Below are 12,530 nucleotides of genomic sequence, written 5' to 3' on the forward strand. Positions count from 1 at the left end.
TGCAGAAAGTTATAATTCTCTACGAACTCAAATTGATGTACAATTCAAACGTATGTTACAAACCTTTTGCCTACAGTTCCAAATTCTAAACAACAGGTTAACTACTGGGTCAGAGAGCACACGATTGTACAGAACTCAAGCAAACCGCAATGCAATTTTCTAGCTCGTTGATTAGTGATTACATCACTGCATCTCATTCCGATTTCCTCTTTGATTCACAAACATTTGGTTAAAATTTCGCAGCCTTAAATGGAGAACAAAACTGTGTATGATTAATATGCTAAACAGGAACGAAAATTTTGCATAATCATTCCCCTCGAAGTAACTTTACAAGTCTTCATGCATAATCCCGCACAGCTTCGCAACCATGACTTCCACCTAGAAGGATATTAATTAATCTTGGGTTTTGGTCGTCTAGGCTTCAGAACCATATACAGAACACCAAGAACAACCAAGAAAGCAGGGACTGTTGTCATATCAATCACCACATGTACTTTTCTCTCTCTCATGCAGTGAATTGGGTGAAGAACAGCCATAGTCGCATTCACTTGATTAGCAAACCTGCAAGAAAAATGTGGTTTCTAAGTCATAAACTAGCCAGAAATATCAGCCATTTGCTCAGTTCCAGCCAAGCACATCAAAACAAACAGAACAGGCATAAGTAACATAATGTTTGACATACTCAAGGCTTTCATTCACCAACAAATCTGAAACGGACGTAAAAGGACATGTCTATACGATAAATAAAAAACAAATTCAAATAATTAAAATGCAAGCAGGTGAAACTGCCAGAATTATGCCCAGTCATCAAAATGGATCAGCAGCCAACAGAAGCTTTCAGTTAAATTTATGTTTCATTAGTGTACCTACCACACCTGTTCATGGTTAGATTCAGTAGGGAAAGGAAATAGAAAAAGGTCATGAGTGCCTAACCTTTCAGATGCATCCTCTAAAGTATAAAGAAGTCTCATTGCATCCATGTAACGCAGCTCTCCATGAATAGTTGAAATCTGAAAGACAGAAAAATATATTACATAAGTCAAGCAGGTTCTTCAAAATATTACAGACTTGAATAGCAATATAGTTCAGTGAAGAGGTTAAAGAACAAGCATGCTTACCCTTCTCCAAAGGCTAACAACATAATTATACTTGTTCACAAGTTCTCGCTCCTCAGACTGAAACATTTTGAAGGTCTTTTCAGCTGGTTTTTGTCAAGTCCTTGTCCAAAGACAAAATAATAACAATCACAGGCCTACAAATACAGATGCATCTTTCAAGAATTTTTTTTTTTTTTTTTTTGTAAACGTCAACTGTAAGAATATTTGAACTGTCAGAACTTGACAGCCTTGATCGGTTCTATTGCAATTCACAGACAGAGTAAAGGTGGAACCTTGCTCTATTTAAACAAAAGGAAAACAGAAGCAATGGGTTATGAATGTCAATTTTCTAATTGATTGCATACCCTGAGCATTCCAATTCCGTACTGTCCAGGTGGAACTTCTATAGCTTAAGGTTATAGCAGGAACAATATGAAAGTGCAGATTGGATAGCAATGGATACCAGATGAACATGTGTAGGCAAATAAGTTGGGACTCCAATCAAAGTTAAGAAAATAAAAGGTAAAAACCTTGCAAGATTTATAGAATGGTAGGAATCACAGATATTCAATTGGAACTACACAACTAGGCAAGGATACATGTATGTTCCATGAGTAGACGACGAATGGCTGCATTGACCAGTTGTATTGACTCTTCAAGCGCTGTGATGATGTAGCTCCGAGCAATTGTATCAGACTGAAATTGTGACATATGCCAACCTCTGGAAGTGATTGAAAAAGGATTGCATCCCACTGACCATACCCAATCCTGTCACATTGCACGCAACATTAGCCATTCAATTAGTGTGGCAGGAGATGCAAGCTCATCTACAGAATCAGCAATAAGAAAAGGACGAGGAATCTGAAGCACACAAGTATGTGTGCCTACATGTGGTGTATGTGTGCCTACATGTGGTGTATGTGTGCGTGTGCGTGTGTGTGAAAAACACATGACACAAAATGTTCAGTTCCAGAAAAACATCCAAGTGAAGATGGTATTCAACCATTCACGAGACACGTGACTTGCTAGTTGGATCTCCTGATAGAACTTCAATTCTTTGACAATTAGAATACATGGCCATTTTGGTGCAATTAGATATTCTTGAGCTTACATCTTAAGTATGCAGGTTTGAATTTTCAAAGCAATCACGTCATGCAAAAACACTAAGGATCAGACTGTCTCCAAATTCTCCCTCTCAAAAGCCCATTTTCTGTCTATGGTCAGTTTCTCCCAATGACAATTAAGATAAAATGAGTACAAGATACCATCATTAAGAAAGTTCAAGGCCGATTAAATTGGTGTTTCAGAGGCCAAACAGAAATTAGTACTGAATGTGTGCGTGTACAAGCATATTTATATATAATGCATATATCAGCCTGAGAAAATTTTGAAAGGAGTATATCAATGAAGGGCAGCAAGCTAATTTTAACTCTTCTTTGGCATGTATCATGTTGCCGTATTATTGTTCAAGAAAATCAACATAATTTCAACGCTAACTTCCCAGTTTGTCAAGTTTAATGTCTCTTAGACTCAAACCTCAGAGGAGCGAACAAACTATCATGCGATCTATAACCTTTGAGGGGGTAAAGGATTGATAAGCCACAATAAACCTCTCACATAATTCTATCACCAGTAACTGAAAAGTGCATGACTACACATCTCCTCGTATGTTTACTGGAGTTCTATCATGTTATCAGGCAGAACTGCACAGAGTGATAACCTCTACATTGTAACAAGTACCTCAATTGCAGTTTCATGGGCATGGCTGTAGACAAGATGAAGTGGAAGTAAACCAGCCAGATGTTCGGAGACAGAAGCCAACACAGCTTTTATAGGGCTCCTGGATGATGGGGGAAGGGGAGAATACAACAATAGATGTGAGTTAGACTCTAGATTTCAGTGGAAAAAAAATAGCATACCTCAGGATCCAGAGTGGATTAGGATAAAGATTTCATGCTTTTGCACTTTCATAATTAAGGTAAATTTTCCAAGAAATTGGTTTCCATTTTCATTTTTTCCTTCCATCATTCTTTTTTTTTTTTTTTTTGAAGTACTAAAATTTACTCAAACTAGAATAGCATGAATGGGCAGCCGCTGCAATTTTACAGAAGTTTCCCTAGGAGAAAGAAAATCTAAAATTAAATGAAAATGAAAAATAATGCAAAAGTAGAAGATGCTAGGAAATTGTAAAGAGAGTTAAAGGGGGGGAGAGCATATAACAGGGACAAAAGGTCAAGAACTGTTGCAATTTAAAAAAAAAAAAAAAGGAGAGAGAGGGAGAGGGAGAGGGAGAGATCAGAAACTATGCATCAGAAGCAGCAAACCCTTCAGGCAATCCCATCTGCTTCTTCTGGCAATTATCTAACTACTGAACTAAATATCAACAGTTGACAATAAGCCATTAATAAAATCAAAATGAATGGTCATATTTCCAACCTCAAATCCCACAAAACTGATTGCCCATTACACTGCAGATGGCTTTCCCAAGATGATGGCTCTGACTGGACCACAATAACCATGTCAGAAAGAGCCTTTGCCTGATAATGCTTGTCAACTAATAGTGGCTCGCCATAAATGAACCAAAAGATAGGAACTTCAAGTGTTGACCTACTATGGGCATGTGCTCCTACATTATTAAAAGAAAATGAAAACATTAGCCTGGCATATGTCAGTGATGAGAAATAAAAACAAAATGTATTTAGAGGATGTAGGTTATGATAGTTATCACATATACCAGAGGCAAAAGGTAAAAATTGGAAAAAAAATAATGAAATACACAACTTTAGCGAGCATGGACCACAGGTCACTGGATTGAAAGGCTACAGAAAATTGACTGAGGCTACTATGTGCATCTAACTAACCTGATTTACATACAAAAGAATCATCTTACTAATCTGTCTTCCAAGACAGGCACGTGAGCAGCTCTCTGACAAACAGAGATTGTTGCACACAAATTCATCTTCATCAACACTAGTACAGGTGAAACATAGGAGGACCCAGAAAGAAGCCCAACACTCTATGCACATGTTAATATATCAACAATAGGCTCGGCCTCTTAAATGTGAAAACCCATACTTCTTCACCTATCAATTGTCTACCCATCTGCTGAATTATAGTACTTTCAAATTAACAAATGCACTGGTATCTACTCATGTATATGATCTCACACAAATAGAAAGAGAATACAGGTTAACCAAAAAGATAAGGTTATGGTGACTACTCAAAAAAAGGATAGGGTTTTAAACATAGCTGACACAAATACTACAGGATCACTTGCACTGGGGAAAGAAATGATATGTCCAACATTACAAGTATCATTAACATGCAAGTCCCAGAACAAGTACATTGTTTTCAACATTATAGAAAAAAAAACTGTCATAACAAGCCAGAAGAAAAGAAGAGCTAGAAATGTAAGCTCATAGATGACCTTTGAGAGAACCATGGTCATGGAGCTGCCTCTGCAACTGATGCTGGAGAATGGAGGAATCAAGATAGGACCGAGTGGTTTTCCTATATGTTCCATTAACAAGCAATAATGGGACAGCTGCTGCTCGCCGAGCCACTGAAAAGGCCATTGCTAATGCAGGATCCTCTGACAGCACTACTCTATATGCAATTTGGAAAATAAGTAAGTTGAAAGGAAGACAGGCCTGACAACTAAGAATGTTTTTTTTTATCAAAATGAGGCTCTTATTTAACTTAATAGAATAAGGTACTTCATGCCATGTAAGCTCTAAAAGGTCTTTTATGTCATAGAGACTTCATTGCATACTTTTGTCACTTTCTATTTTTATAAATTATTAGCCACAGAAAAATAGAGAAGCAGTCATGATCTCTCTCCCTCTCATATCATTTTGTTTGCACTTGATGCATGTCATCATCTCAATTAAATTTGCTATATTTCTAATTCCAAGTGTCTAATTATTATTAATAAAAACAATTAAAAGTAAACCCCAAGTTTTTCTTATCTAAATACTAGGATTTTTGTTTCTGAGACCTTTGAAAATCATTAAAACATGTGTGATTCATCAGTAATTGGAGAGACTAGAAGGAGTAACTTGAAGGAAGATTGAGCAATCCATTAACAGAAAACTAAAATACTTACAGAGTGTTGAGGATCACTAAAGCTAAGACCTAAGGATTTCTATGGCCTATTGTAAGAGAAAACATTCAAATCCATTTAAAACTCTTGTGAAATTCATCCAGCCAATCACCAACGATAGGGGGGAGATGAACATGGAGAAGAATACTATCAAATAATCATGCTTGGTAAACTAAGGACCAAGTTCACCGTGATCTTTGTTCCCATAAAACTTACATGGGAAAAATGCATTTAATTAGAAGACAGAGGATCAAACGATTTAGGGTAAATACAGGTAAGAAAAGAAGGTTATGAGACATATAGAAGAGGTGGCAGCACCTTCACCTAGATTTTCTAGGAAATAATCTCTTAAAAAATTTAAAAAATAAAGACTGAGGTGTCAATATACATGCAGGACAAAGTCTACTTGGCATAAAATACCCTATTCTAGTAAATAAGATTAAAAGTACCCTGCAGTGGGAATAAGTTTTAAAGATGCCTTCTTAGGAAAACAAACTCTGACAACAAACCATGTCTATATAAGCAGGGACCAACTGTTGATATACAAAGTTGTGCATGAATTAAATGAATCATACAAAAGATACTAGTAACAGAAGACAGAGAGATCTTAATCTATCCAGTGATTAATGAACAAAGGACTTATTGGGACAAAATTTCAAAAATAAAACAATGCAGAAAACATACAGGTTCTCACTGAACATAGCCTTTTGTGATGATACAAGTAAGGAGGATAGCCCATTCTTTAGAGCCTCAAGATCAACAGGTAGATGTTTAACATTCCTAACTTTCTGCATGAACAAAGTAGGGGTAAGAGCAAATTACAATTTTCATAAATGCTCCTTTAAGAGTATAGTAGACAGAACATACTTCATGTGTGACGAAAAAGAACTGAAAGGATATCTTCTCGTAATAGTGGAATGCTCCATCAGATAGTGAAGGTGAGATTACATGTCTCATAGACCCCCAAAGGGTTGCACCTAAATGTGCAAGAAAGGTATCCCTTGCAACTGTGTAGTTTCGAAACTCCTGCTGGAAAGATAAGTCTCCGACTCAAAGGCATGATAAAACATTGAGCCACTATGTACAAATAACAAAAAGGGATGTGCTAAAAGATCATTCACATGAACCTTCTATCTAATGAACCCATACAACCATCTATTACTCTTAAAATCCTAAGAATGATTCTAGACCACCAAAGGGTTGCACCTAAATGTGCAAGAAAGGTATCCCTTGCAACTGTGTAGTTTCGAAACTCCTGCTGGAAAGATAAGTCTCCAACTCAAAGGCATGATAAAACATTGAGCCACCATGTACAAATAATAAAAAGGGATGTGCTAAAAGATCATTCACATGAACCTTCTATCTAATGAACCCATACAACCATCTATTACTCTTAAAATCCTAAGAATGATTCTTCCAACCAAATACACAAGTTTTTTCCTCTCATTATATGGATCTTTAACAAATCAAAAGGAAAAAGAAAGCATAATAATCCTTGTCAAACGACCGAATGGTATACCTCATGGGTATCACTGAAAAGATTCCAACTCTCCATTCGTTTTAATGCCTCTACGGCCTTCTTCTTATGACTTTCATCATGCTCTTCATGGTCAAGAGACTGGAGCTCATTTTTCAAATCCCGCATTCTCTCATCAAGCTCTGTAACCATATATATTACAGTTAATGCTAAATTCAAAAAAAAAAATCACACAAGATACTGCAAAAGTAAGACATCATTATGAATTTTTTTTTGAAAAATAAAATAAAATAAACACCCATCAAGTTATATGCAAAACATAGAGCCCATGCGGCCCAAACAAACAAGATTAAAGAATACTACCTTCACAAAGAGCTAGCTTAACTCTCCTTCCTTTGCAGTGCTTGAAAGCAAAAAGCTCATAAATATCAATTTCAGCCAAAAGAATATCGATGGCTTGATGATCCTTCTGTAAGATTTGCAGAATCAATTAAAACAGGAAATCTAGAGAACCTTACAGCACTTCATCTAGCTTAACCAAGCCATATAGTTTCATCTCAGAACCCAGTCAAATATCATCATCTAGCCAACTGTAATATTAAGATTAGTTCTTGTGCTCATGCTTCAGTTTCACAGGGAACAGGCTGATCATTTGAAGAAAAGAAAAGGTAAGTTCTTAAAGGAAAACGTGTGTTCCTGTAATGACGCTAATGGATCAAAATCCCTGTCAAAGTCATGAGCAATTTTGACACTATTGGCAATCAACAAACTTGCATCTCTGACCCACTTAATCCAGTGCACAGTAGACTAAACAAGCATGCAGAACACAGGAAACCCATGGAGTAGACACTAGCTACTGTTTAAATTAAACGATAACTAGCTATTGACCTGCACAAGAAGATGAAGATTTTCTAGATAGAGGTAAATGGATATCCAACACTCAACTTGCTGGTAACCGCAGACTTGCATTTGTAACCCTTTTATCAAGTAATCAATACTTATCTTGGATACCTTAGAAGAGGTAACCAACATTTTAAAATCAAACCAAAATTGAAAGTCTCTTTCAGGGCCCAAGATTTGTGGCACCACCTATCTCTCTAAGGCTGCAAGTCTTCTCCATTGGGATAGTTGGCCAACTCTTAGTTCTCAGAAAGCAAACGTTCTCTTAAGATAAACATATCCCACCATCTTTAAGAGCTGGGAGGTGCCAAGACAAAAGCCTAGATTTCAATATCTATCCAGAAGACAGCCTATGTCATGACCCCAACAAAAAGAATCCATCATTAGTCTTAGAAGTCAAAATAGGTTAATATTAATATGAATCCTATCACCATGGTGTAACCATGCAGCAATTTTTGTTTAGCAAAAAATATATGAAAGGAATTGACATGGTGAATCGCTACTTGTTTGATTACTTGTACATACATCACCAAGTACTGAAAACTTTTCCTGAATTGCTTCTTGCAAGCGCTCTTCAGCTTCATCTTCTGAAATCTCTGGATGCCAAAAAAGGAGCATGTTATTCGTTGAAAAGCTGGAAAAACTGGTATAGATGCTGATTGATGCTTGATTCAACAATAAAGCAAAGTTTCCATGAAAGTGAAATACAAAGAGTTGATAGTTGGTATTTATGAATTAGAATAGTGTTGCATTGTTTCTAATTTGTCAAAATAACTGGTCATTGTGTCCATAAAATCATAAAGGAACTACTTTGACCACTTCAATGAAGAAGACAAGCAAGGGAGCACATATCAAAGCAATCAAGTTCCAAAAAGGCTCTGTCCAGTTCTGCAGAGGTGGAATAAAAGCACCTCAAAAAGAAATGAAAGAAGCAAAGCATCCTAAACCACAATGTATCTACCACAGCAACCATCATATACATTCAATCCAGAAAGCTTATATTACATGGCTTAAAAGTTGGTTAAATACAAATAATAGTGTAAATGCAACAAACAAGAAATAAAATTTAAAATAAAATAAAATAAAAAAGTTCCAGTGGAATAGTAATCAACAGTACCAGCAACTGCACCAATAGTTTTCTGCACATTTGGCAAACTACGCTCTGTGCGCACACCTTCTCCACCAACAGCAGGACCCCACGAGAAGGGGCCAGCAGTTAAATCAATAAAGGCCCACCTGATGCAAAATATGCCACTAGTTGAGTATCCACATAGCACGTGTGTGTGTGTACAAGAGAGATGGGAGGATGAGGAAGCAAATGATACCTGTCCCTTCCGATCCATGTATCTGTAAGACACTCTGCAGGAAAATCACTGAAGCCCCCAGATTTTAACTCTTTTTCAAGAAGAAGCTTCATATCCTCATTCTTCCCTTTCAATAACTTGGAATAGACAGAAACCAAAAGTCTCAATAAAAGAATCAATAAAAGTTGCATATCTATAATCTTCATTTGGCAACAATTTAAAGGATAGCGGGAAAGAGAGATAGAACATACTTGTAAGACTTTATTCTGAATGATGTCAGAAGTGTCCTTCCCTTGATATAACTTCTCAGCATTGTTCAATGCATCCAGGCAGATATTATACCATTCCACCTTAAATATAGAAATAATTATTACATTTTACAAAGACATATTGCAATATGATACACCAGTTTAAGTATCTTTCTGTTTGAAGGATAAAATAGAACAGTTGTAGGATTTAAGCTATAGAAAGTACTAACTGTATCAGTTTCTTCAGTTATCGTCCAGGTAAATGCGGTCATAGGATGCTTTTCATACAGAGGTCTCTTAATCTTATCAAGTGCTGCAAAATGTTTCCAGAACATTAACTTTTGAAAGGAACATTATAATATAAATAAAAAGCCTCCACAACATTTATAAATGGAAATGAAATGGAGAAGATGATAGTTTCATACCGAGAACACTTTCTGAAACGCCTCCAGACTGAAGAATTTTTGTTTGCAAGCTCTTATTCTAAACAATACAAATAAACAAAAAAATAAATTCTGGATCTGGTCTATAAATATCATATTAGCACCAAAAGGGAACAAGGATATCAAATATTTTTCCCAAGAACTAATCGAATGAGGGATTGCCTAGGATTCTCATTGTAGCCAAAATTATTGAAGATCATAACAGAATGTGCAAATAATTATCATGCTTGAAGAATGCAACAGGTATATAAAAGAAAGAAGAAGCTAAAAGAATACCTCTTTCAGAAATGTTATTTCTGACTCCGACAAACCTCTCCTGCCATATCAAAATAAATTTCAAAACATAATATGACAAATCTAAGATACACTAGATTATAAAATGCAACACAGATCACAGAATCAGTCTCAGTTCAAAAATGAACAGTTTGATAATTCAGAGGTTTAAAAAAAAGGCAATAGATAAGATTCAAGCCAGCCATTCGATGCAGTTCATGTTCAGGGATGTATCACGTTGAGTGTTCTTATGTTCTAAAATTGTGCACGAAATGATAAAAGGAAGCAGGGATATCCTTAAAAAATACACACCTGTAGCCATATTTAGCCCTCTTTAGGTCATGCTTGGGATTCAAAATGAAAACGTTATATGCATTGTCAAGTTGAAGATAATCAACAAGACTACTGAAAAGAGCATCCATCACGTCCATGTCTACTTGCCACAGGACATCCTTGTTATCACTGTCAAGGTGGATGAGCCACAGTTAGCAAAGGAAGAGATTGAGAGCAAGAAAAGGAAACAAATCAGGCATAAATGAATGGTGACGGACAAGTGTTCAGTGAACATCCACAGAAAAGAATCTCCAGAGAAAGAACATGATCTGCAGGAAAGAATCTCTTGAGAAAGAAAACAATCTTTCTCTCCTTTCCAGATATATGTTACTTTAGCACAGAGAATTAAGGTTTGTGACAGAAAATAATTTCGGGCTGACGAGACATTCCTCCCAGCCTCATTCACTCATTGGAATACTAGGTGTGCAACAGGGTCTAAAAGACAAGATCAAAGCAGAATATGTGCAACTATAATACTATAAAACATCAATATACATGTCCAAATAACTTGAACTTGACAGGTATCCTAACCAGCATGTGCAGATATATCAAGACCACTCTCCTCGAGCAATCAACTCCCATTCAAGCATTAAAATATTTCCTCCAAAGTTCACATGATAACATTTCTTTTGACCACCAAAATAAAACATTAAAAAGAATTAACATTTTCTCGCTGTCCATTTTGCTACAAATATTGTCACTCATTACTAGAAATTAAATTGTTGACCACAAGTTTATTACAACTGACAGTGGCCATGAAGCATGTGCAAGGTGAAATTGGCTAATCCTGGTTATTAGTAGTAAAAAGAACTAAGATAAGGAAGTAAATTGGGATTTCAACATACAGAAAGGGGAGGAGGGGGGCAGATTACAATTTAACATATTTCACCTGTTATCAGACACATCATCCTTGCGAGCCAAAAGATTGATGGCATGCTCAAAGATATAAGTAACCTTTTCACCCATTTGAATGGCATGAACAGAAAAACTGCACAAGCAAGTTAATTATAAAGACATGAGCAGAAATTCAAAACTACTCAGAGCAAATAATACCATTGCATCTTTAAATCAACAATCAATTTTAAAGGAAAGAAATATGCACACTACATGGAGCTATTACTTGTAATTTATGTGACTGACTAAGGGAAGATGGTGATGTTGCTCTTTGTCTACATGAATTTTGTAAAATGGGGTGAGAACTTCTCCAATTTTTGGTACGCGTGTATGTTCAAAGATGTGATCAATTTTTGTGAACCAACGCTCGATTTCTTCTGAATGAAGCTTGAATGCTATACATGGGCACACAGATGAAAGAAGAAGAAAAGGATTAAGGCAGTGAACAAAAAATAAATACAATTACTACTTAAGAAAAAAAATGATAGACAATGAGATCATATAGACCTTGGTTCCCTTTTCCTTCGAAGCCTATGAAAATGAAATTTACAGGAACTGGAAGGTACATGGAATCCACTTCTTGGAGCTTAAGATAACTTGCAATGTTACCTGAAATATTATGATCACGAAAAAGCATTCAAGGACCTTCACTAGTTGGCAAACCTAAGCAGAAATTACAGTTACGACCACGTATAGATAAACAAAAAATTAATAAGCTGCGAGGGAGGAAAGAGGAATTACCGGCTTCGGTGAAATTGATAGGTCCCGTTTTGGCAGGGCTAGAAGATTCTAAATCATCGAAATCTGGTTTCAACAATCAAATGATAAATAACTAGCTAGTCACTCCTCAGTTAATTGGATATACGTGTACTTTGAAAGGAAAACGTAAAAACAAGAGAGAGACATACCGCCACTGTGAATAACAGATTCACTCCAAAACCTACTCTTCTCTTTCAGATTAAATAAAGAAAACACCGATGATAATGAAGACTTGCCCGTTTTGCGACTTCCAGAAGGAGACCCATATGACCCCGTAGCTAGCAGCTGATAATAACATGTTTATCAATCAATAATTTAGTCAATAATAAATAAAATAACAAAAAATTCAAAAGCAACATTCACAAAATTCTTAATAACAGAGCAGAATTATGCATCGTTTTTTAATCCCTAATAATTATTATTGTTATTCACTGGAATTTCCAAAACCCCAATTCTAGTATTGTATTGAAAAAAAATAGAAGAATTGAGAATTATGCAAGAAAAGAAAAGAAATTACCAGTGTCAAAAAGGCGGAGATGACGATAATAAATCTAAGAGAATCGGTTGATAGATCGCCGGCCATCTCCGTTCGAGTCTCTCTACTACCACTACCTCCAGAGTGCAATACTTGCTCTTGCTCTCCTCGCTACTCGTTCCTTAATATTCACTGTCGTTTAAATCTCCAGAGTAACTGCAACAC

General features: G+C 36.2%; 1 protein-coding gene across 2 annotated transcripts; it reads right to left on the minus strand.

Moving 5' to 3' along the window:
- Positions 1 to 12,530, minus strand: LOC133689637 (uncharacterized). 2 transcript variants are annotated; one of them, XM_062109584.1, is made up of 25 exons: positions 12,348 to 12,530; positions 11,980 to 12,115; positions 11,813 to 11,875; positions 11,579 to 11,680; positions 11,298 to 11,466; positions 11,067 to 11,165; positions 10,157 to 10,306; positions 9,848 to 9,887; positions 9,554 to 9,611; positions 9,359 to 9,441; positions 9,132 to 9,230; positions 8,902 to 9,017; positions 8,694 to 8,812; positions 8,102 to 8,172; positions 7,040 to 7,145; positions 6,719 to 6,858; positions 6,067 to 6,225; positions 5,884 to 5,987; positions 4,525 to 4,703; positions 3,534 to 3,723; positions 2,838 to 2,937; positions 1,697 to 1,865; positions 1,119 to 1,201; positions 934 to 1,010; positions 1 to 561 (listed from the first exon to the last, which is right to left on the minus strand). In XM_062109584.1, exons 1-25 carry the CDS (start codon positions 12,411 to 12,413, stop codon positions 390 to 392), a joined length of 2,850 nt encoding a protein of 949 aa, XP_061965568.1. In that variant the 5' UTR covers positions 12,414 to 12,530; the 3' UTR covers positions 1 to 389. The 2 variants fall into 2 exon arrangements, with proteins under 2 accessions (XP_061965568.1, XP_061965567.1); XM_062109583.1 differs by having other exon boundaries at positions 6,067 to 6,228.

Source organism: Populus nigra, chromosome 3 (genome assembly GCF_951802175.1).
Source record: "Populus nigra chromosome 3, ddPopNigr1.1, whole genome shotgun sequence".
In the NCBI taxonomy this organism is placed as follows: Eukaryota; Viridiplantae; Streptophyta; class Magnoliopsida; order Malpighiales; family Salicaceae; genus Populus; species Populus nigra.

Bases quoted from the DNA above. Each gene is read 5' to 3' on its own strand.
- LOC133689637 (XM_062109583.1), bottom strand. From the start codon at position 12,413: ATGGCCGGCGATCTATCAACCGATTCTCTTAGATTTATTATCGTCATC. The intron at 8,173-8,693 runs GTACTGTTGATT...TTTGGCATCCAG, and splicing joins AACTATTGGTGCAGTTGCTG to AGATTTCAGAAGATGAAGCT. The intron at 4,704-5,883 runs GTATGTTTTCTG...AATTGCATATAG, and splicing joins GCTATGTTCAGTGAGAACCT to AGTAGTGCTGTCAGAGGATC.